The following is a 26,076-nucleotide window of genomic DNA, read 5'->3' as shown; positions in this document are numbered from 1 at the left end:
TAAGCCGCATGTTGCAGTTTTAAAGCTAATTTCCTGCAATTCTATGCATTTTGCCATGGCTGTGTTCTTTTGCTCATACATAATAACAAAATCTATACTGCTAAATTCAAGTTAAAAAAAATAAAAAATCCATTGACAATTCACTAAGGTTACTATTGCAACCGTGGACAACATTTTCCCGGGAAACGCCCAATTCCCCATTCAACCACTGGCTAGATCCCTTCACTAAGATTTCAAACTGTGTTTCTAAAAGACAATGACATTAAAAACAGACTACCCCTTGCTAATCAGGAAACTACTGGGTATATTGTGGTGGACTGCCATTACAATTGCTTCACATGAACCTGGTAAAAATGATGTTTGTAGTGTAGCTAGCCCCTGAATGGATCTGAATTAACTATCAGCACGCAGTCAAAGCTATAATCACTTTGAGCTAGCTAGTGCTCTCAATCATATCCTGATTTTGAGAGCAGATGAGAGAAAACAAGTTATATTAAGTGGCTAACTAGCATTAGCAACATTTGGTGGTCAATGAGACAGAGCTAGCTAAACAGCTGCGCTAGCAAACAATGTAACAAAAGTAACATTTTGGGTTAAAAACAATACTCCAACAGGCTCTGCATTTCAGGAATCACAGTAGCAAGTACCCCTGGTGCACTTTTAAAGTATTTAGCCATTTAAACCAAATGTTTTAAAGAAAATTCTGTTTTTCCCACTGCCCTCACTGCTGTCATGCGTTTCAAATGTGAGCTTGTCTGAGGTGTCGGACTCGATGACAGTTGCTATCCATTGGAGCGCTGCGATTGGTTGCACGCAAATCCGGAGAGGGGCATAGTGAAGGGTAAACTCTCCCTGACTGCCTAGCTTATATTTTGGGGACTGTTAGTTCTCAAAGATTATATATATTTTTTTAAATACATAGGTCTGTTATCTTTTCTACATACTTTATATCTGGTAACAGCATAGAGAAAGAGGTGTGATGGTGCTTTGCTGGTGACACTGTCAGTGATTTATTTAGAATTCAAGGCACACATAACCAGCACAGCCATTCCATCTGGTTTGTGCTTAGTGGGGCTATCATTTGTTTTTCAACAGGACAATGACCCAACACACCTCCAGGATGTGTAAGGGCTATTTAACCAAGAAGGAGAGTGATGGAGTGCTGCATCAGATGACCAGGCCTCCACAATCACCCAACCTCAACCCAATTGAGATGGTTTGGGATAGGTTGAACCGCAGAGTGAAGGAAAAGCAGCCAATAAGTGCTCAGCATATGTGGGAACTCCTTCAAGACTGTTGGAAAGCATTCCAGGTGAAGCTGGTTGAGAGAATGCCAAGAATGTGCAAAGCTGTCATCAAGGCAAACGGTGGCTACTTTGAAGAAACTCAATTATATTTTGATTTGTTTAACACTTTTTTGATTCCATATGTGTTATTTCATAGTTTTGATGTCTTCATTATTGTTCTACAATGTAGAAAATAGTAAAAAGACAGAAAACCCCTTGAATGAGTAGGTGTGTCTAAACTTTTGACTGGTACTGTATATAAACTCAGCAAAAGAAGAAACGTCCCTTTTTCAGGAGCCTGTCTTTCAAAGATAATTCGTAAGAACCATTGTAAAGGGTTTAAACACTGTTTGCCATGCTTGTTCAATGAACCATAAACAATGAATGAACATGCACCTGTGGAACGGTCGTTAAGACACTAACAGCTTACAGACGGTAGGCAATTAAGGTCACAGTTATTAAAACTTTGGACACTAAAGAGGCCTTTCTACTGACTCTGAAAAACACCAAAAGAAAGATGCCCAGGGTCCCTGCTCATCTGTGTGAACGTGCCTTAGGCATGCTGCAAGGAGGCATGAGGACTGCAGATGTGGCCAAGGCAAAAAATTGCAATGTCTGTACTGTGAGACGCCTAAGAGAGCGCTACAGGGAGACAGGACGAACAGCTGATCGTCCTCACAGTGGCAGACCACATGTAACAACACCTGCACAGGACCGGTACATCTGAACATCAATCCTGCGGGACAGATACAGGATGGCAACAACAACTGCCCGAGTTACACCAGGAACGCACAATCGCTCCATACATACTCAGACTGTCCGCAATAGGCTGAGAGAGGCTGGACTGAGGACTTGAAGGCCTGTTGTAAGGCATGTCCTCACCAGACATCACCGGCAACAAAATCGCCTATGGGCACAAACCCACCGTCGCTGGACCAGACAGGACTGGCAAAAAGTGCTCTTCACTGACGAGTCGCGGTTTTGTCTCACCGGGGTTGATGGTCAGATTCACGTTTATCGTCAAAGGACTGAGCGTTACACCGAGGCCTGTACTCTGGAGCGGGATCGATTTGGAGGTGGAGGTGGAGGGTCCGTCATGGTCTGGGGCGGTGTGTCACGGCATCGGACTGAGTTTGTTGTCATTGCAGGCAATCTCAACGCTGTGTGTTACAGGGAAGACATCCTCCTCCCTCATGTGGTACCCTTCCTGCAGGCTCATCCTGACATGACCCTTCAGCATGACGATGCGACCAGCCATACTGCTCGTTCTGTGCGTGATTTCCTGCAAGACAGGAATGTCAGTGTTCTGCCATGGCCAGCAAAGAGCCCGGATCTCAATCCCATTGAGCACGTCTGGGACCTGTTGGATCGGAGTGTTGAGGGCTAGGGCCATTCCCCCTAGAAATGTCCGGGAACTTGCAGGTGCCTTGGTAGAAGAGTGGGGTAACATCTTACAGCAAGAACTGGCAATTCTGGTGCAGTCCATGAGGAGGAGGTGCAGCTGGTGGCCACACCAGATACTGACTGTTACTTTTGATTTGTTCAGGGAAACATTATTCAATTTCTGTTAGTCACATGTCTGTGGAACTTGTTCAGTTTATGTCTCAGTTGTTGAATCTTGTTATGTTCATACAAATATTTACACGTTAAGTTTGCTGAAAATAAACGCATTTGACAGTCATTTTTTGCTGAGTTTACATATAGATTTTTTTTTTTATTACACAGTTTGGACTTAGGCGAACTGATAATATATATATATATTTTTTTAACTCTTAGGTGGCCCGCCAAAGGATTTCAATGGCAGAAAAAACCCTCTACACTCCCTGCCTGCCACCAAAGCTCCTTAACAACATACTGCACATCTAGCCAAGGAGATTGATCAGGTGGTAAACATGGGCCCAGTAGGAAATTTAAAAAAAAAACACTATAAAATCATGTTTCTAAATCTAATGATTTGTCATTTCTCCCCAGCAATTTCCCCTCCCATTCTTATCTGTACTGACGAACTGCTGCTGCGACTTGTCCCCTAGTCTACTCTTTTCCCTGCCTACATGCCTGGTGCTTCTGGTGCCATGGCGACTGCACAGTGCCATGGTGTTTTAGAGCTCTCTTACCGATGAAATGGTTAGAGTCATCGCATGTGTCCCAAATGGTACTCTATTCCCTATAAAAATGTAGTACTTATGAAGTATAGTGGTGTACCAAATAGAGAATAGGAAGCAATTTTGGACGCAACTGTGAAGTTAGTGTTCGGCCTCTTACCGATAAAGGGGATTGAGTCGAGGGACTCCTCCAGGTTGCTGGAGGAGCATGAGTTCTGGTCCTTCTCCTGCTTCTTGCTCAGCCGCCGCATGTGCATCTCCCGCCGCGCATCGTTGGGCAGCCAGCACACTGCGTCCGCTGCTGGCTCCGAACCGTCCTCCTCGTTCACCGCCAGGATGTAGGAAGGGTGGCGCAGGGGGCTGGGGTTCTTCACCGACCCAGGAGGCTTTTCCCTGAGGACCACGCCCAATTCTGAGGCAGAGGGGCCGCGACCGTTCACCTGGGCCTGGGGCTCTGGGCGAGGTGGGTGGTGGTGGGAGGTTTTGAGGATCCCAAGCCTCTGTGGTCTCTGATGGGAGGCGGATAAGGACGAGTACCTATGGCCCACCACCGCTGCCACCTCTCTCCCTGGCACCTCCCCTGCCGGCTGCATGGTCTCCGCCCGCCCCCTGCTCTGGCTCACATGGTTCACACCTTTGACTCCAGCTCTTTGGTCGGTTGGGGAGGGCTCCAAGCTGATAATCTTCCCCAGGTGAGAGGGTGTGTCTTGGGTCATATTAGGAGCGCTGTGAGGCTGGTGCTGGAGCTGCTCTGGTCCTTTAGCATAGAGGGTAGGATTGGGCATTGGCGTTCCCCGGAGGCTGTCCCTACCGTACCCTGCAGGGGGTCGGTGATGGACAGCCTGTTTGGAGAGGCTCTGCCTGCTGGGGCGTGTACCCTGGTCCAGCCTGCCAGCGTAGCCCCGTCTATCCACCATGGGCCGGCCCAGCTCCACAGAGTCCACATAGTCACAGTCAGAGGAGCGAGCACGGGCCTTGTGTGTTAATCCATCCTGGGACACACTACGAGGAGGCCAGTTCCTGGGGTGGACCCCCCGCTCCGCCATACTCATACGGTCCTGGGAAGAGCTGCGGGGGGGCATGTGGTGGAAGGGGGGCGGAGGTCCATGGTAGGCGCGGTCGTGGGAGGTGCTCCTGCGCCGGAGACCCTTAGGGTTGGGGCCCCAGCCACCCCGGGGGATGTGGTGGGAGGAGTTGAAGGTGTTCTGGCTGGCGGTTCGCAGGCTTTCTAGTCTCTCCTGGATGGTCCGGCTGCCATAGGCGTGGATACTCTTGTTATCGATGTACTCCCTGTAGGTCTGGTACGTCCGCCAGTCTATGTTTTGGTGAGAGACGGGGTTGGGGGAGTTAGAGTTGGGTGGATAGTGGGGTAGCGGGGCACTGTAATTGAGGAGGCTCGCCCCAGAGGGGTAGATGTCTGTTTTCCGTGGCAGGGGGTAGTGGGACACAGACCCAGGACGCACTCTGATGAGGCCAGGGTCAGGGGGCCCTACCAGGCTATAGTCTATTCTGTGTGCTGGTCCTATACGGCCTAGCTCTGGAGGAATTACCACAGTCCTCACGCTGTCGTTGCGCATGCACGCCGCGGTCTGGGATTTGGGGTACGGGTGTGCAGGAGGAGGAGGGGAGGGGGGCACGGGAATCTCCATTCGGTACCCCATGTCTGGTGGTGTTGCCCCCCGGCATGCTCCCTGTACCCCCACTCCAACTGGGGCGGGGGTCTCTGTAGCCTGGGCCATCCCCGGGGGCTTACAGTCTACACGAGGGTAACATATGGGGGGCGGCTCGGGGATGTGACGGGCGTTTCCACTGTAGGCACTGCGACTTCGGAGGTACGCATCCTGGGAATAGGCCTGGCGAGAGAAAGATGAGAGGGTAAGATACAACAACAGTGTCCACTGGTCACAATTCACTCCCTACCCCTTCTTCCCCTTGGCCCTAACCCTTCAAAGTTTGCAGATTTGTAGGGTGGAAGCGCTACTCTACCCTGCTTCGACCTATCTAGACTAGACCCTTCAGATCTGAAAATATAGAAGAGCAAGGGCAAACAGCAAGGGGTAGGAAGCAAAATGGAATCAGCAATGTGTGTAATATTCAACATTGCATTTCTAATACGTCTGGTAAAGAACTGGAGCAGTGGACATTTACTAATGATAGCTGTGTGTGTGTGGGTAGGCAGGCAGGGAGCAGAATGTTGTAGTGTGAGTGCGGAGGCGGTTAGCAGGTCAGGAGAGTCACTGGTGTTCATCTGCTCTCTCCATATTTAGATAGCTAGTTCTCTGGGTACTGTTCTCTGGGTACTGTTCTCTGGGTACTGTTCATCTGCTCTCTCCATATTTAGATAGCTAGTTCTCTGGGTACTGTTCATCTGCTCTCTCCATATTTAGATAGCTAGTTCTCTGGGTACTGTTCATCTGCTCTCTCCATATTTAGATAGCTAGTTCTCTGAGTACTGTTCATCTGCTCTCTCCATATTTAGATAGCTAGTTCTCTGGGTACTGTTCTCTGGGTACTGTTCATCTGCTCTCTCCATATTTAGATAGCTAGTTCTCTGGGTACTGTTCTCTGGGTACTGTTATCTGGGTACTGTTCATCTGCTCTCTCCATATTTAGATAGCTAGTTCTCTGGGTACTGTTCATCTGCTCTCTCCATATTTAGATAGCTAGTTCTCTGGGTACTGTTCATCTGCTCTCTCCATATTTAGATAGCTAGTTCTCTGGGTACTGTTCTCTGGGTACTGTTCATCTGCTCTCTCCATATTTAGATAGCTAGTTCTCTGGGTACTGTTCTCTGGGTACTGTTCATCTGCTCTCTCCATATTTAGATAGCTAGTTCTCTGGGTACTGTTCATCTGCTCTCTCCATATTTAGATAGCTAGTTCTCTGGGTACTGTTCATCTGCTCTCTCCATATTTAGATAGCTAGTTCTCTGGGTACTGTTCATCTGCTCTCTCCATATTTAGATAGCTAGTTCTCTGGGTACTGTTCATCTGCTCTCTCCATATTTAGATAGCTAGTTCTCTGGGTACTGTTCATCTGCTCTCTCCATATTTAGATAGCTAGTTCTCTGGGTACTGTTCTCTGGGTACTGTTCATCTGCTCTCTCCATATTTAGATAGCTAGTTCTCTGGGTACTGTTCATCTGCTCTCTCCATATTTAGATAGCTAGTTCTCTGGGTACTGTTCTCTGGGTACTGTTCATCTGCTCTCTCCATATTTAGATAGCTAGTTCTCTGGGTACTGTTCTCTGGGTACTGTTCATCTGCTCTCTCCATATTTAGATAGCTAGTTCTCTGGGTACTGTTCATCTGCTCTCTCCATATTTAGATAGCTAGTTCTCTGGGTACTGTTCATCTGCTCTCTCCATATTTAGATAGCTAGTTCTCTGGGTACTGTTAACTGTTCACTATGCAACAAGAGCATGCTGTGCTGCCGCAACATGAGCAAATTATCCAATGATGGAAATGTTTTTCAGGAACTTTATTTCCACTGATTTCTGTTATACAAGATATGTAAGAGCAAACAGAAACAGTCCTATTCTGTCCAATACTACTGAGTAGCCAGCAAGCGGGCATAGCTAGTCAGGTGATCTGTGATTGAATAGAGTGGACAAGAAGCAACAGATGTGTTGGAATAAAGAAGGAAAGAGACAAGACTGGCATGCAAGACCAAACAGTGATATACAGGAAGGTAGCCTAGTGCTATACAGGAAGGTAGCCTAGTGAAATACAGGAAGGTAGCCTAGTGAAATACAGGAAGGTAGCCTATCTGTTTGGTTTACCCACCTTCTGGCTGACAGCACTGGCACTGTTAGAGCGAGACCTGAGACTCACAGAGATGGAGGGGGTCGGAAGACGCCCAGAACCCACAACTGTCCTCACAGCGCTAAACTTAACCTCCGTTATCATACTCCCAGGCAGCTTTTCAACACTCCAGCAATGATACCTCAACACTCCTTCCAGCGAAACGCCAGCAGACAACGATGATCACGCACATAGATTCCATAAATGGTAGATTCCGTATAGCTGGCTGTGCAGCCTTCGTCCATTTGTCAAATGCCCGTCCATATTATTTTTCTCTGTTTGTCTTGCAACTAGCAAGCACAAAAAGTGACACGTCAGAATTGAGTGGACTTTAAACCCCATCACCTGGTATCGTATTACAATTGTTACGTAAGTCTCAACTGTATCCACAATCAGTGTTCTACAGGCAATCACTAGACCCTCCCTTCACCAATAGGGCACTAGTGGAGAGTTCATGGGTCAAGGGCCTTTATCAATGTCTGCGTCTGAAATGGCACCCTATTCCCTATGTAGTGCACTACTTTGACCAAAGCCATAGCAACCTATTCCCTATATGGTGACCAAAACTAGTGCACTAAATAGGGAATAGCTTTCCATTTCAGACGTAGCCTGGAATTAGCCTACTAACATGGCAATGGAATGAATGACACCACTAACTAGCAAAGCAGCTATGTGAGAACAGTACCTTACCTCAACCCATCCTCAAACAAAAACATGACAACATGCATTACAAAGAGAAAATTAGACAGGGGGGAGCACAACATCAACATGTGTGGTCAAGTGGTTGTCATCATCCCTGCTGCAGCATGCTTACCAGATCAGTGGTCTCCCGTGAAAAAGGCTACCGTTACAGCAGGAGAGAAAACGAGAGCAGTGAGAGGAGAAGAAGAATAGGGAAAAGGCTAACAGCAGAGCAAATCAGACACACACACTATAAAAAAGAAAAGAGAACAGATAGTCGTGACCACTGATGCCAGGGCTCTGGAGTCAAAGCACTAAAAATCCATCAGAGCTGCAGCCACAGAGGGAAAGCGAAAACGGGGACCGGACGTTGGCCGTGGCAGGACTGTCATATTAGCGATGCCAGCTGTGTGTGCCAGTCTGACCTGGGCGAAGTGTAGGTGGCAAGAGCAGAGGTAGCCTGCTGCCTCCGACAACAGCGAGCTCTCCATCTCGCTGTTGCTCCCTCCAGCCGACTGCAGCAGCCAGGTTACAGCACTTACTGGATGAGCTGCTGCCTCACTCCCTCTATCTGGTATCGCTCACATGACAGAAGCAGCTGCTTGATTCTAGATTCAGCTCAGATGATACTGCTTCCTATCCTCTTCTGCTCTCCCTCCTTCTCAGCAGCATCAACCTGTTCACAACTAAGGGGCTGTCAGCTGACTACAGCTGGTTTGATGATCTTCCCTCCCTCTCCCTCACTCAGCGTCTCTCTCTTGCTAAGCCACTGATTTTACTGCTGTTGACGTGTTCCGCTGTAGCTGGTTTTGTGTGTGTGTGTGTACTGGAGTCTCTCTCCTCCTCCTCTAGTTAATAATGTCAGCCACCCAGCGAGCCGTGATGTTAATCCTTCAGCCCAGGCACAGCTGCATCAGTAGCGCGATACTCTGCCTCAGCAGTGGCTAGCCTTTTCATACGCCCCGCTATCCTAGCACTGTGGACCAGCGGCCGCTAGCTAACGCAACAGATGTGCAACACAGCCCAGGGAAGGGGAGGAGAGGGAGAGAGCAGAGAAATGGGGGATGGGAAAAGAGAAGGGAGAGAGGGAGGTGGCTGAGCCAATAGGAAGGGAGAGAAGGAAAGAGGAGGGTAGGGAGAGGAAGCATAGGGAATAGGTGGATGTTTACAGGCTCTGCTCTTCTATGATGATGTATGCCAGCTTGAGGGGCTCAGGTACTGAAGCTTGCTTTGTTTTAATTCAGGTTTTCTGTGAAATATCTTAAACAGGACAGTTACCCAGTGTATGATCCAACCCCCCCTCATTCCTAGATGGTGTCAGCTGTGGCAAGCCAACAGTGAGACTTGAGGAGTAAGGGAGACAACGAAGGCTCTTAAGATGATTCCACAGTGTTTATTTAAATGACAATACTACTATGCGAGTACTCCCCTTTCTGTTACTTATACACATATACTCATCACGCAGAGATATGTAGCAGCTCAGAGAACTGAGTTTCCCTTCCTACTGAACCTGCAGCAGAATGCTTATCAGGCACCTCTAGTTGCTAGTAGCTATTGTGCATGAAAAGTTAATGATGAGAGTGGAAGCACACACACGTTACTTTCTTAGGAGGTAACGTCATGTGGGCTTCCTTCAACTGCACTCAATTCACTGCTACAGTACAGAGACATGCAGGACTAGTCTGTGGGAGGAGAGAGAGATGGAGTAAGAGATGGAGGGAGGGAGGGAGGGAGGGAGGGAGGGAGGGAGGGAGGGAGGGAGGGAGGGAGGGAGGGAGGGAGGGAGGGAGGGAGGGAGGGAGGGAGGGAGGGAGGTGAAGAGAATGAACTGGCTGCCAAGAGCACTAAACTCCCACAATCTCAGTAGATGTTGTTTTTCTCAGTTTCAGATGTGCCAATTTGAGAATGCATCCTACAACCTGCATTTCCCTGCTATTCCAGCATCAATTGAGCTCCATTTGACATCGGCCCAACTCTGCCTGCCCCCTGTGCTAATCTAAAATTAAATGTCAGCGGAAGGCAAGCTGAACCTCTTAGGCTCTCTGCTCAACTATTTATACTGGACACCGATTTTACGCAGCAATGCCTCCATGGCCAAGTCCTTTGTAACCCTCTAACTATTCTGTGCGACAGGGAGCATGTGTCAATGAGTAGCCACAGAGCCTTTGGTAAGGTAAACATTCCAACACGGTGTTAATAGGCTCAGCTGTTAGACAATAGTGAGGTTGAGTCATTAAGCTGATGGGGACAGTTTGTGCTACAGTTGACAACAGGCTAGGTGTGACAGGTCAGCTAGTGTGGTGAAAAGGGTGGAACCTGTGTTGACACAGCCAACCTCTCTGAATAGAACTGTACTAAGAGAGATGGTATGCATTAAGATGAACACATTTTATTAGTGTGTGTGGAGTTCACAATTCGTAAGGAATGGCATTCTTTCCTTTCTCAAAAACGTTCTATATTTGACTTATTATTTTGATCTCACCCATGCGAGAGAGAGAACAAAAGTTTAGAGAGAGTCAATACTTTACGAGTGCCAGTGTTTCCCCTATATGCATTTCGCAGCGGCGCACCGCCTCTACTAAATCACGGCCGCTGCAATAAAACAATTGTTATTCTTTTTTTTCTTTTTTATTATTACAGGAAATTAAACTGCTAATTTTCTCTCAGCCCCATGGCAAAATGTGTTGATCAGGCAGAAGACAAATGTCTGAAAACACTTTCATACAATGTGATTATTTGCGAGAGGCTAAACATTTGTGCACAACAATTTTACAAAAGGTAACGATCAACTCTGACAGCCCTAATTTTGAAACATTTCAAACCCATTTCCTCCTCTGGCTGATTGGCTGTGAAGGAGCAAACCTGGAGTACCGCCTGTCACACGCTCTGGAGAGCATGTTTGATGCTGATCCCTGTTGCGTAAGGACATAGTGGGCGAGAAACAGAAACCGGCAGGGAGTCTGTAGCATGCTTTAGTTTACATATGCATTTATGCTGCTTAGATTCTAAATCATTTCTCCCCTGAGTAGAAACAATCATCTTGCCTCAGACCTACTAACATGCAACTCTTCTCCATGTCAAAAGTCGAGACTTAAGAGTTTGTGCGTGTGTGTTTGTTTGTGTGGTGTGTTTGTTTGTTTATTAAGTGTGTGTGAGTTTATTAAGTATGTGAGAGTGTTTATTTCTCAAAGTGACCCTTCCAGCTCCCAGAATGAGGTCAGCCCTGCTGCAGAGAAGCATTAGCAGCACTTGGAGCTCCAGCAGCAGTCAGTGGAGAGGACAGGCTGTGGTGGCCTGGTTATGAGGCCCAGATAGAGCACTCTGAAGGGAGGGGGTTTCATCAGAGTACTGCCCGTCCCCTCTGGAGCAGGACTAGTCTCCCCACATACACCCTTCACAGAGAAACTAGAACTGCTTCACTGATCTAACGCTTGATCACAATAATAACGACTAAGTTGATGACTTAGAAGTGGAAAGAGACGCAGACAGAAGTACTTCTGTTTTACAGTGGGTAAATATAGGAAGAGACTAAATCACTGCAGTAATGATCTTTACAAACTTACCAGCTGCAGTATGTCTTCATCTTTTGGCATAACACAGAGTTCAAGAAAGGCATCACTGTAATAGAAACACAAAGCCAAAAAAGGTAAACAATAACAAAAGACAAGCAGGAAATCAGTCACTGACAACAATAAAGGTATTTTTATTTTGAGCCATTACCTGTTTTGTATCAAGGCTATGACCTGAGAGTAGGTTTTCCCAATGATACTCGCTCCGTTCACCTTTACTATCCTGTCTCCTGTTGACAATTAGAAGAGAGAGGGTTAGAAGTTAGACTGGTAATATGTGAGTGACAGCGTTAATGGCAGGTGTATGTGTCTTTGAAGAGAGGAACCTGGGCTGGTTATAGGGTAGTAGGCCCTTAGCTCAGTAAGAGGCAGCTTCCCTACTAGGCTGACAGTCAGAGGGGAATGAGGAAAGGAAACTGATCAGTCATCTGATGTGTGTTTACTATAATTCAGTGCCTGAGGAAGCTGAGCTCTCTGCCTCTACTAACACAACTCCACAGACAGAAAACTAACAAAACAATCTGAGAACACTACTGAGAATCTCTGAGCAAACTACTGAGAATCACCATAACTATAGTAGTCCTGCTGTATCGTAAGGGAATACAGTCATGTTGATATTCTTTTTCCAAAACTCACAAAATTGCTTTAAATATATTGATTCTATAATACAATTATTTCTATGACGTCACCTAGCTATGATAACGGCAGAAACCACAGAGAACATAGGAAGGTACAATTTCAGTGCGTTGCCGTTAATCAGTTACCTGTGCAGAGTCCAGCTTCGTTGGCGGGACCTCCCTCCTTCACTTGCTTCACAAAGATGGTGTCCATCGGCTCCAGCCTGTTCCGTTGTCTCCCTGACAACAAAGACAAAGGTTCATCATCAGCAACCATCAAACACATTCCTCTGGAGGTCACATGGTGGAGACATACCAGATCTGCTCATAAGAGTAACACAGTAGTCATTAAATGAATAATCACAGTCATACTGCAGATCTGCCCAGATTAGGTACAATAGGATGTTATCATGAAGTGTCTAGAAGGGTAGTAGTCAGATTAAATGTCCCTTTAGAAAGACATTGTTGACCACAGCAGACCTACAATACACTACACTAAGAGCAGAGGACCCAAACTAGAACGCACCACCCACACTGAGACGCACTCTGAATGTGAAGCAGCTAGCCCCAACAAGACACCCGGCTACCAGACACAACCCTAAACTGTAGACATTTACTAAGGGGAGAAAGAGTGAGTGGGAGAGTGAGTGAGAGCAAGAGCAACAGGATGACAGAGACAGAGAAAGTGATTTATAGAGCAATAGATAAGGAGGAGCTGTCACAACATTCAGAGGCATGTGAATTAAAGCAGTGACAGCAGAATAACAGAGTGGTTTGGTTTCTCTGTGTGTCACATTGCCTGTTCCTAATACAACAAGACTAAATGAGAATGGAGGAACTCATCTGAGTTGGGAAAAGCCTCCTAATATGGTGGGTGAGCTGGTGGGGATTTGGGGAAGGGAAATGAATACATCTGAGTTTAGTTGGAGAACCTGTTTGCTCATTCTTCCCCTGTCTCCTAGCAGCTGCATATAGGGGAGGAAAGCAAAGGAGAGTGAGGGAGTAAGAGGGAGGGAGAGCAGAGAGAGAGTGAGGGAGTAAGAGGGAGGGAGAGCAGAGAGAGAGTAAGAGGGAGGGAGAGCAGAGAGAGAGTGAGGGAGTAAGAGGGAGGGAGAGCAGAGAGAGAGTGAGGGAGTAAGAGGGAGGGAGAGCAGAGAGAGTGAGGGAGGGAGAGCGAGAGAGGAGGGAGTGAGGGAGGGAGAGCAGAGAGAGAGTGAGGGAGTAAGAGGGAGGGAGAGCAGAGAGAGAGTGAGGGAGTAAGAGGGAGGGAGAGCAGAGAGAGAGTGAGGGAGTAAGAGGGAGGGAGAGCAGAGAGAGAGTGAGGGAGTAAGAGGGAGGGAGAGCAGAGAGAGTGAGGGAGTAAGAGGGAGGGAGAGCAGAGAGAGAGTGAGGGAGTAAGAGGGAGGGAGAGCAGAGAGAGAGTGAGGGAGTAAGAGGGAGGGAGAGCAGAGAGAGAGTGAGGGAGTAAGAGGGAGGGAGAGCAGAGAGAGAGTGAGGGAGGGGTAAGAGGGAGGGAGAGCAGAGAGAGAGTGAGGGAGTAAGAGGGAGGGAGAGCAGAGAGAGAGTGAGGGAGTAAGAGGGAGGGAGAGCAGAGAGAGAGTGAGGGAGTAAGAGGGAGGGAGAGCAGAGAGAGAGTGAGGGAGTAAGAGGGAGGGAGAGCAGAGAGAGAGTGAGGGAGTAAGAGGGAGGGAGAGCAGAGAGAGAGTGAGGGAGTAAGAGGGAGGGAGAGCAGAGAGAGTGAGGGAGTGAGGGGGAGAGCAGAGAGAGAGTGAGGGAGTAAGAGGGAGGGAGAGCAGAGAGAGTGAGGGAGGGAGAGCAGAGAGAGAGTGAGGAGGGAGAGCAGAGAGAGAGTGAGGGAGTAAGAGGGAGGGAGAGCAGAGAGAGAGTGAGGGGGGAGTAAGAGGGAGGGAGAGCAGAGAGAGAGTGAGGGAGTAAGAGGGAGGGAGAGCAGAGAGAGTGAGGGAGTAAGAGGGAGGGAGAGCAGAGAGAGAGTGAGGGAGTAAGAGGGAGGGAGAGCAGAGAGAGAGTGAGGGAGTAAGAGGGAGGGAGAGCAGAGAGAGAGTGAGGGAGTAAGAGGGAGGGAGAGCAGAGAGAGAGTGAGGGAGTAAGAGGGAGGGAGAGCAGAGAGAGAGTGAGGGAGTAAGAGGGAGGGAGAGCAGAGAGAGAGTGAGGGAGTAAGAGGGAGGGAGAGCAGAGAGAGTGAGCTCAGCTGCACAACTCCCACTCCTTCCCAATAAACAAACACAGCTCCAGGCTCACTAGACACAAAGCTCTGCTCAACTACTTACCACTGTGTAAGTTGGTGAATTATCATTGAATAGGAATGCTGTATCTTATGTGGAAGTCTCAGTGAGTACGTTTGATATTAAACTGATTATGGCAGTAGGCAGAGTATGGCATTAGTCATGTAAACACACTACGCTCCTCATCTTAAATCGGCGTACAGTCGTACTCAAAGGAAACATACGCCGATTAAAACACCTGGTTTTCTGAGTATTTTTTTATTATTAGGACATGTAAACGTCTTAATCAGAGTTATAGATGGGTATCTGATCTGCTCATGTGCTAGCATGAGCAGTGCAAGCTTCCTTCTTTTGCACGAGTGAAGTGAGTTTGGAAAAACTGACAATATTTGCATACAAACTTTATGTCCGAACTCAGAATCAAATATGCTCCATAAAAATAACATGGTCACTGTGATAAAACATTTATTTTGATAGCCGATTTTCTGCATTTATCAGAAGTCCCATCATGTAGCCCGATTTCACGTGGTCACGCAGGGCTGACCCCATTTAGTGCAACTGCCAGGTCGCAATTGTAAATGAGAACTTGTTCTCAACTAGTTTTAAATAAAGTTTTTTGTGGTGTAGTCTACAAGACACCAGCCTGATTCACGCCTTTTCTGAGTGGACTAATCCGTTGTGGTGGCACAGTCCATGACTAAGACCTGCTAAAACAAAAGAAAAGTAAGTTTGAATGACACTGAGGGGCAGTGTTGTTACAGCTAATACCTGTTTGCCTGAGGCTGATACCACACAGGTGTTTGTACACATGCATATACACACATACACTCATTCAAATGCGCACACACACACACACACACACACACACACACACACACACACACACACGGACATACACGGGGACACACACGTAAATAGTGCCATACATGCACTCAAACATATTCAGTTGGCCTTGCTGTTATGATCCTTGATGTCTTTTTTTTTTTTTTAGCATGGTTGTTTTCTGTTTTCCTTTCTTTCTCGTTTCATTTTGTTGGTTGTTGGTGCATTTGGGGGGGGGGGGGGGGTCAGATGGTTGAGGGGCAGCTCTTGGGGGATTGTGGGGGGGGGGCGGCCTGGGGTTGGGAGCTTAGTCCGGGGGCTGATAGTTCTCTGGTTCAGGTCCCCGTTTTTGACCTTGTGGGAGGTCTGTCGACGTGCCCTTGAGCAGGGCGTTGACCCTGGTTGCTTCTGTGGGTCTCTGGATGGGAGTCTGTTAGATGACTAATGTGATGTAAATGTTGAGCAGCTTCACTGCAAGTAGATTGTATGTTATAATATTCAATAAAAAATACAAAAAAGGCATGCGCTACTGAAAATGTAAATGGTTATATTACATAAGAACAGGTGCAAACATAAAAATATTTTAAAACAAATATTATTTCTCCCGCGATAGTGGTCGCTGTCCGCGGTTATGAAATTGGCGCCTTTTCCTAGACCATGTTTCTATGTGCATAATAGCAAAGTTAACCAGCTTACTGGTGTTGAGAACAATATAGCATCTGTGGAGTTAGGAGATGAGAAAACAGCCCTTGCCTTAATTGTCTAAGAGATGAAACTAACTTGATTAGGTCTATAATCAATAGCCTAACTGCTTAATGTGCCTGGCATTATGAATAATCCATATACTGTATATCTACAGAAATAAGACATATCCTGCTTCTGTTGCCAGTTTGTTTAACAGCCTACTAATTCCATGAGCACCAAGCCACATGCAACATGTCGGATAAACAACTTCACAAATTCTGATTCCGTGAACACCAAGTCACATGCAACTACAACATGTCAGATAAACAACTTCACAAATTCGTCTGTTTTCAATCTTTGCTACGCCGTAATAAAAGGCTTCACACTTTTTTTAACTTTGTTAGAACAGCCTCTCTGGTATTATTTATCATTTATTTATTTAGTGTTTACACTGTTCCAGATTGTCCAAAAAAATGATATTTATAATAACCTTCCTGTTTCGTGATCTCCATATTATTACGATCATCATTATAATAAGTCATGTCATTATAATTAGTAGTCATAGTTTATCTGCCTTCGAGCTGTAAGCCTAAGAGCATATCCTGTTTAGTTTTACTACCTTAACTTAAGCCTAGATTTCAATACTTATATTTAGTGTATTTGGAAAGTATATAGACCCCTTCCCTTTTTCCACATTTTGTTAAGTTACAGCCTTATTCTAAAATGTTTTTTAAATGTTTTATTCCCCTCATCAAACTACACACAATACCCCATAAAGGACAAAGTGAAAACAGGTTTTTAGAAATGTTTGCAAATTAAATTGAGCTCAGGTGCATCTTGTTTCCATTGATCATCCTTAAGATGTTTCTACAACCTGATTGGAGTCCACTTGTAGTAAATTCAATTGATTGGACATTATTTGGAAAGGTACACTTGTCTACAGCGCATTCGGAAAGTATTCAGACCCTTTGAACCTGATGGTCATTCTGACATAGCTCCAGAGTTCCTCTGTGGAGATGAGAACCTTCCAGAAGGACAAACATCTTTGCAGGACTCCACCAAAATCAGGCCTATATGGTAGTGGCCAGATGGAAGCAACTTTCTTGATCTCTAGTATTTTTCACAACTAGTCAAACTGATTTCACACATCTGACTTTCTCTTTACCTCCTGAGCAACCAGTAAATATTCCCCAGTTTTGAGTTTGTCACACCCTCTGCATCCATTTTCCTGTTATGGTGTTTGTTATAACCAATTTATTGATGTGATTATGATATGCTGTAGGTCAGGGAATAGGGAATGTTATTCCTAAACAAATGAGGTACTTCGGTAACAACTTCTCAGTCAGAAATGCCTGTAATTATGATGCAGCTTCAGCAACACGGACAGCGCGATAAACACTGTTGATGTTCTGTGGTGGTCACGGCAGCAGGGAGGAGAGAGAGACAACAGGTGCTAGTCACACAGCCACCCGCTGCCATTTATTATTATTTTTTTTTTTTAATATTTTTTTTTAAAACACAGCGCAGCAAGTCTGAGCCCTGCCAGGTACAATCAAATCAATTACAGTTATTTGTGTGTCTTAATTATTTCAAACAGTGAGCTTAAAGCATCAGACAAGCTCAGTGCATAAAGTAGATTTTATTAACACACATAGGATATACAGACGCATCCTATGTGTTTTAATCAATTTCGACCAATCGATTGGTCTAAAAGAACAGATGGCTCTTGGTCGACCAATATTTTGTTTTTGTCGGGGACAGCCCTATGGCCATGTAAACAGAATTATTAAGGAAATCGTTATTCTTGCAAAGCATGTAAACGCTTTAAAGGAACTATTATATTAATCTGACTATTCACAATAACCGTATTATTGTGTGCATGTAACCATACTCAATGGTATGCATGAAGTATCATTGGTAAGCACTGACGGGGGCAGCAAGATCATTTGCCATACAGGTTTTTCAATACAAAATAAACACATTAGTGATGTGTGTTTGATAGCGATTGAGAGAAGCAAATGAAGCAAGACTGATAGAGAGAATGAGAGGCAGAGAAAACAGTGATTGAAAAAGATGGGAGTGGGTGTTTGATACGCCACGGAGCACCCACTCACTGCTCTCTCCTTCTCCCTGTGGGTGTTTGACATATTGAGAAGGACACTGACACATCTGTAAACAGTTATAACAGGTTTACAGATCTGATTTTCCTCACCTTAGAGCTGAGCCACTGAACCTTTCTTAGAAGAGCTATGCAAGACAAGGCTATGCATGCACCACCATCACCTGGCCAGCGTGTTAAAACAAACACAACCTACTGTTGCTCACAATCACATATGAATGTGTTATGTATGACAACAGGAGCCTCACCTCCCAACGACATCAGTGTTACCAGGCTCCCTCTTGTGGCGAGTGGTAGAACCACAGCATACCATAACACTACTGCTTGATAATAAACTATCCAGTGATTTGATACTAGCAGTGACTCAGTGACTGCCGATGAGACCATTTCCAACACTAACATGAGCTCAGTCAGTCCCAGACAGTGTAAATCATTTGAAGTGAGGAGTCAGTTTAAATCTTGACCCCAGTCCTTTTTGTTTCATTTCCTCTTCATACTGTTTTTTATTAGAACAATCTCAAGTTGTTCCCAGCAGGGAATCATGGAATGCATCAAGTCAAATTAAATGGAATAGCCAGTAGAGGGTGCACCAGAGGCATGTGTTATCCACCAGTCAGTCAGGGGCGGGAGACTCCAATGATGCAACACCAGGTTCACAGCAGTAGGCATTTTCATGAAGCCTTTGGCTGTGTTTGAGAGCATCAAAACCGCAATGTATCATGGGTAAATTGTTAGTGACTGATCTACAAATAATATAGAGTATTTATTTATGATGCAAGGTTTGTCAGTCTCGACTCGCCTTTAAAGTCGGCTACAATGTCGAACGCGCCCTTTGTTTCAGCCTCTACGTGGTAAACAATGGCGGTCCTGGGATAACCCAGAGTCAGCAAACTAGTCTCCATAGACACAGTCACGTATCTGGGAATATCATATGCCACCTATACATTATACTATAATATGACAGAGATTGAAGACGTAACCTGCGTGACATCGGAAAAACTGAAACAAGCACACAAATGAATGCAAACTGAAAGTAGTGATTTAAGATCGATCAGAAATACACTCCAAACAGACTATCCGACTGCTCGGAGGAGTCCGCATGGTCCTAAAGCGCACGGTCGCATTGTTTTGTATCACATTCCCTTTAAAAAGTCACCAGAACCAAGCTTTTTAGTACTGTGGGAAAAGTTTCCAGAGGAAAACACTGCTTGCCAAAATTGATTTTTTTTCAATTACACCAACAAAACACACACACAAAAAAAACTGCTGAGTATGCTTTGTGATGTTTCTGAAACAAATGTATTACTAGTAAGAAATAATGTGGTATATTGTTTAATTGTTTTTGTGACATGAGTGTTTTAACCAAAATATCACAGATGAGACAAATTTTCACCTGCCCCTTTAAGGGCGGGAGATCACTGTGGTAACAGACTTGAGTCATGCATGTGCCTGTGAGATTGAGTCTGACTAGTAGAAGCGTTCTTCTCTTCTCTAGCAGTTGAATCTCAAACATAGAAAAACAACCTAGCATGTAAACAAAACAATGTAAATAGCCAAGAAACACAAGGACAAAGTCTCACTTCAGTTTCAAGTAAATTACACCAACTTGTATGCCTGTGCACAGCTCTTCACATGCACACAACTCCCAGCCAGGCAGTGTTGCAGTGGGAGGTGGAATAGGCTATATAGGATTCGTAGTTCTTTGACAGTGCGATTAAATTTACCAGCAATGAAACAAAATGGCAGGAATACTTCGAAACAGCTACTGCAGCATTTATATTACTATAAATGTGATCATACTTGACTATTTGTATTCACAAATGCGATTGAAATGCTCGCACTGTGAAGCCCTGACCACCCGCCAACGTGGCTGGTGAAATGGACATCTTACCTGCCAATGCCAAATCTACCCACATTTGGCTAGTAGGCTGTGTTAATTTTAGACCGTGTTCACTACTCTGGGTCACAGCAGAGCAAGCCAATAGGTCTCCATGTCTGTCCTCAGTCAGTCTTTCCAGGGTCACTTCATATTTCCCCCTGCCCTTACTGAGGGCCAGAAAGCGTGAGACCCAGTCATGGAAGTGATGATCTCCCTCTCTGGATAATTCTACTGGCTGTCAAAGAGCTCATCGTATTTCTCCATTACAGTATGTTCAACAGAAAATATCTTCCTACATCATCCAATCCTTCAGAGGAGAATTTAGACATTCCACCATCTTTCTTTGGTGAATGTATCATGTCTAAAGATATTCTAGCATATTTCCACAGAGCTTTTGAGGAAGACCAAGAGGCCGATACAAAAGCTTTAATGTAAATAAGTGATACTAGCAAGAGCAGTGTGTGGGTTTCTAATTTATTTCAAGATATTTCCACTGAAAAAAATAAAATAAATAACCTTTGTTTATCTATGTGCATATAGACTATTTACTTTAACATTTCTGAACAGGATTGTACGTACGTGTGTACAAAACATTAAGAACACCTAGCTAATATTGAGTTTCACCCCCTTTGTCCTCAAAACAGCCTCAATTTGTTGGAGCACGGACTATACAAGCAGTCGGCAGCATTCCACAGGGATGCTGGCCCATTTTAACGCCAATGCTTCCCACAGTTTTGTCAAATTGTCTGGATGTGCTTTGGGTGGTGGACCATTCTTGATATACGTGGGAAACTTGAGTGTGAAAAACCCAGCAGCGCTGCGGTCCTTGACACAAACCGGTGCGCCTGACAATTACTACCATACCCTGTTCAAAGGGACTTAAATCTTTTGTCTTGCCCATTCACTCTCTGAATGGCGCACATAGTAAATCCATGTCTCAATTGCTTAAAAATCCTTCTTTAACCTGTCTCCTCCCCTTCCTCTGCACGGTAACACTTTACACCCAGCATCATAACATGTTATGATACGGTCATAACCATGTCATAACACCATCATGACACATTTAAACCTGTTGTGATTATAATTAGGCTGGTTATGAAAACTGATCATGAAACCTACATAAGACTATCAAAATTTACAAAACCTACCACACAAGGCAAAACATTCCACATTCCTACTTGTCAACAGTATGTTTACGCTTAGTACAATTTTCAAAAATGTACCATATTAAATCATTGTAATTGCGCACAAATTGACACCTACCAAAATGCTTGGTTGCTGATGACTGGGATGAATGCAGGAGCAGATTTCAGAAGCAAAACAACCTCTTTCTGACTGATGACTGACATAAGGGCATGTGTACCACGCCTTCGGAGAGGATTCAGACCCCTAGACTTTTCCACATTTTGTTATGTTAAAGACTTACTCTGAAATGGATTTGAAAAAATCCGCAATCTATACACAATACCCGAGAATGACAAGGTTTTTAGACATTTCTGCTCATTTAAAAATAAATAAAAAACACAGAAAGACCTTATGTTACATAAGTATTCAGACCCTTTGCTATGAGACTCGAAATCGAGATCAGGTGCATCCTGTTTCCATTGATCATCATAGAGATGTTTCTACAACTTGGAGTCCACCTGTGGTAAATTCAATTTATTGGACATGATTTGGAAAAGGCAGACACCTGTCTATATAAAGGTCCCACAGTTGACAGTGCATGGCAGAGCAAAAACCAAGTCATGAGGTCGAAGGAATTGTCCGTAGAGCTCAGAGACAGGATTGTGTCAAGGCATAGATCTGGGGAAAGGTACCAAAAAATGTCTGCAGCATTGAAGGTCCCCAAGAACACCGTGGCCTCCATCATTCTTAAATGGAAGAAGTTTGGAACCGCTCTTCCTAGAAAAAAAACGAGCAATTGGGGGAGAAGGGCCTTGGTCAGGGAGGTGACCAAGAACCTGATGGTCACTGACAGGGCTCCAGAGTTCGTCAGTGGAGATGGGAGAACATTCCAGAAGGACAACCATCTCTGCAGCACTGCACCAAATCAGGCCTTTATGGTAGAGTGGCCAGACGGAAGCCACTCCTCAGTAAAAGGCACATGACAGCCTCTCAGACCTTGAGAAACAACATTATCTGGTCTGGTCTGATGAAGCCAAGATTAAACTCCTTGGTCTGAATGCCAAGAGTAAAGTCTGGAGGAAACCTGGCACCATCCGACCACAGCGGTGCCAGGTCGGGGGAGCATCATGCTGTGGGGATGTTTTTCAGGGGTAAGGACTGGGAGACTAGTCAGGATCAAGGCAAAGATGAACAGAGCAAAGCCCGGACTTGAACCTGATCGAACATCTCTGGAGAGACCTGAAAATAGCTGTGCACCGACGCTCCAAATCCAACCTGACAGAGCTTGAGAGGATCTGCAGAGAAGAATGGGAGAAACTCCACAAATACAGGTGTGCCAAGCTTGTAGCGTCTAAACCAAGAAGACTCAAGGCTGTAATCGTTGCCTAAGGTGCTTCAACAAAGTACCGAGTAAAGGGTCTGAATACTTATTTTTTTTTTAAACTGAAATATCACATTTACATATAAATTAGCTGACATTTCTAAAAACCTGTTTTAGATTTGTCAATAAGGGGTATTGTGTGTAGATTGATGACGGAAAAAAACAATTTAACACATTTTAGAATAAGGCTGTAACCTAACAAAATGTGGAAAAAGTTAAGGGGTCTGAAAACTTTCCGAAGGCACTATATGTGACGGGCCTATGATTATGACAGTCTAATGCTTCTTGAGTATCAGAGTGCATTTTCTTAGTCCCTGACAAAAGGATGGTCATAATGCTTCATGACAGTGTCAGTGTATTTTCTGCAAGTTATTTAAAATATGAAGAAAAACAAAAAGAACAATGAAAAATTCATTACAACAACAAAGGACTTAAGAAGCAAACTTCTTGGCAGGGAAAAAAAACATTTGAATAAATGTGGGTTTTGACACTTATGTAGGCATTATAACTAGCCATAAAATAACATACTATACACTACATGACCAAAAATATGTGGGCACCTGCTTGTCGAATATCTCATTCCAAAATCATGTGCATTAATATGGAGTGGGTCCCCCCCTTTGCTGCTATAACAGCCTCAACTCTTCTGGGAAGGCTTTCCACTAGATGTTGGAACATTGCTGCGGGGACTTGCTTCCATTCAGCCACAAAGCATTCCGCTACACCCGTAATAACATCTGCTAATCACGTGTATGAAACCAATAAAATGTGATTTGACAAGAGCATCTAGCAGGGCAGAAATTTGACAAACTGACTTGTTGGAAAGGTGGCATCCTATGACGGTGCCACTTAAAGTCACTGAGCTCTTCAGTAAGGCCATTCTACTGACAATGTTTGTCTACGGAGATTGAATGGCTGTGTGCTCGATTTTATACACCTGTCAGCAACGGGTGAAGCTAAAATAGCCGATTCTACTATTTGAAGTGGTGTCCACATACTTTTGTATATATAGTGCATGTACCAATAGGAGTAAGTACATGGGTCATGACCAATGTTCGCTCAAAAAAATTCAGCACTGAGAACATTTCAGATCTGCTGAGCACAAACTTGAATGTTGTGAAAATTCTGTGCAACTTCCAGCGGGTGTTTACAGCGAACACTGAGGCTGTGGCTGCTTTAAATTTACAGTGTTAACAGTGGCCAAGTAGGCTACTGTGGCCATCTAACCATAATGTAGGCCTACCAGTGGCATACCATCAGAAACTATGGAGAAAATGCCTCCCATAACATTTTAACATGGAAATAGCTGTTATATCATTCAGCCCACTTCACAAAATAGAAAATGCATTATTATTCCCATACCATTATTACAGAGAATGGGACAAATGCCTATTTAGCTTATTCAAGCCTGCCTTAAAACTACAACATTGCCCCTTTAAGACAAAAAAAAAGCTCTTTACCTGACTCGCTTTTCAAGGATGTATATGTTGTGCTCTTGAAGGAAGCAATCACTCCCCTATTGCGGACTACAAATGATCTATAACTGGGCTAATAACTCACCAAGTAGCAAAGGATATTTACAAAATGTGCATGTGCACACACGTGGCTACATGCAGCTCTCGCTTTGATCTCAAAACAAACACATCTCCTGCTGTAAACACTGTCCAGGTCAAAGTAAATGGCACAGATCCATATATGGCAATAGTCTATTTACATATAGGCCTACTGAAGCTCTGTTTGTTTATGCCGCACCAGTCTGTGTAGAGTACAGTCTGAGTAGTGCTTGTCAATGGAATAGAATCCTACTCCGAAGCGTTCTGCCTATAACAAAATCTGCTGCAGTTTGTTTTTGTAAAAAAAAAAAAATGTATTGAGGTTGGCTATACGATCACATCAGTAATAGATCCGTTGTTGTATTAATTGTGAGGCACAGATGAGTGAGCTTACTTTTAAATCGTAAGCTTTATATGTTACTGGGCTGATGGTGCCTGCATCTGATGGTCAGTCTCAGTGGAGGGAGAGCAGCAGACTGAGGGTACGATGACACTGCCAAAAAAGGGACAGTCTTCCAACTGATGGCGAACCTCAAGTCGCACCGCATTATTCCTGCCTATTTGTTACTCCTATGAACAGAGAAAGTGAAATATTCCTCAACATTAAAAAAGACCCAAGCCGCTAACAATAACAACGCAAGCCTATAGATACACTTTCCTACTCATTCAGTGCTTGTTGTAGCGCTGGGTGGGAAAAGTGTAGAATAAACATGAACTCACTCATAAAAACAGCAGCTATTTGCTGTATTCGTTGACAGTCTCTCTAGTGGTTTTAAACGTTTTGAAATGTCACAGTATCAACTTTACTGTAGCTTTCTTTTATGCCTGCTATGTTACTGCAGACACTGTCACCTGAGCCATCCCATTGGCCAGCGGTAGGCCTAGAGTGCACTCGATTTGCTCTCTGGGTATGCTGGAAAGACAGAGTTTGTGCCTTCAAACTAGTGATGCACCAATATGACATGTGGCCGATACCAATATTCGATATTTCCCTTGCCAAAAAAAAACGATATCTGATATTAACATTTTTAGCAAACCTTTTAGGCATTAAAGTACAGTTAAATAGTTAACACACACACACACTCGCAGCGGTCTAAGGCACTGCATCTCAGTGCTAGAGGCGTCACTACAGTCCCTGGTTTGAATCCAGGCTGTATCACATCCGGCCGTGATTGGGAGTCCCATTGGGCGGCACACAATTGGCCCAGAGTCGACCGGGTTTTGCCTGGGTAGGCCATCATTGTAAACAAGAATTTGTTCTTAACTGACTTGCCTAGTTAACCTGTTAGGGCTAGGGGGCAGTATTTGCACGGCCGGATAAAAAACGTACCCGATTTAATCTGGTTACTACTCCTGCCCAGTAACTAGAATATGCATATAATTGTTTGATTTGGATAGAAAACACCCTAAAGTTTCTAAAACTGTTTGAATGGTGTCTGTAAGTATAACAGAACTCATATGGCAGTCAAAACCCTGAGACAAATCCTGACAGGAAACTGAAATCTGATGTGTGGATATCACTTCAAACATTTGCCATTGAAACACACAGGGGCTTGCGATTCATTTAGCACTTCCTATGGCTTCCACTAGATGTCACCAGTCTTTACAAAGTGGTTTGAGCCTCCTACTATCAAAAGTGACTGAAAGAGAGGATGTTTACCTTGGTCACAGGGGATGGGCCATTACCATTGTGACGTCGGCGCCCATGGGTACTCTCCCTTTTCAAAACGTTTTGAAAGACAATGCAACCGTCCCAATGGAATATTATTGAAGCCCTGGTTGAAAAAGCCCCTAAAGATTTATGTTATACAACGTTTGACATGTTTGAACGAACTTAAATATATATTTTTTGCTCATTCCTGACGACAAGTCAGACGCACACGGTACATTTCCACTAGCCTTCGGAGCGCGCTAACACTATTGGGACATAAATTATTAACTTTTTTGAACAAAACTACATTTGTTATGGACCTGGGATTCCTAGAAGTGCCTTCTGATAAAGATAATCAAAGGTAAGGGATTATTTACAATAGTATTTTTGATGGTTGATCGTTCCAAGATGGCTCCAACATTTTATAGCCTAGACTTTTTTTCTGGGCATACCATGTCGTTTATTGAAAAGTGTGATTTCCCAGTAAAGTTATTTTTAAATCTGGCAAAGAGATGGCATTCAAGACATGTTAATCTATAAGTCTTTGAATGACAATATTAC

The 26,076-nt window shown here is 44.6% G+C and overlaps 1 protein-coding gene across 4 annotated transcripts in view; it reads right to left on the bottom strand.

Moving 5' to 3' along the window:
* Positions 1-26,076, bottom strand: part of LOC106569193 (rho GTPase-activating protein 21) — a 71,679-nt gene that overhangs the window by 25,496 nt on the left and 20,107 nt on the right. For 2 of the 4 annotated variants that reach the window (XM_045694144.2, XM_045694146.2), the window contains exons 5-8: positions 12,206-12,298; positions 11,593-11,671; positions 11,436-11,490; positions 3,549-5,241 (exon numbers count right to left, since the gene is read on the bottom strand). In XM_045694144.2, coding sequence (XP_045550100.1) covers positions 3,549-5,241; positions 11,436-11,490; positions 11,593-11,671; positions 12,206-12,298 — 1,920 coding nt within the window. Of the gene's footprint in view, positions 1-3,548; positions 5,242-7,173; positions 7,982-8,005; positions 9,535-11,435; positions 11,491-11,592; positions 11,672-12,205; positions 12,299-26,076 lie in introns of those variants that run through there. The other 2 variants (XM_082960888.1, XM_014140299.3) reach the window with 2 other exon arrangements.

The sequence above is a fragment of the Salmo salar genome, chromosome 14 (genome assembly GCF_965601325.2).
Source record: "Salmo salar chromosome 14, fSalSal1, whole genome shotgun sequence".
In the NCBI taxonomy this organism is placed as follows: Eukaryota; Metazoa; Chordata; class Actinopteri; order Salmoniformes; family Salmonidae; genus Salmo; species Salmo salar.
This window is presented reverse-complemented; position numbering and strand designations above follow the sequence as displayed.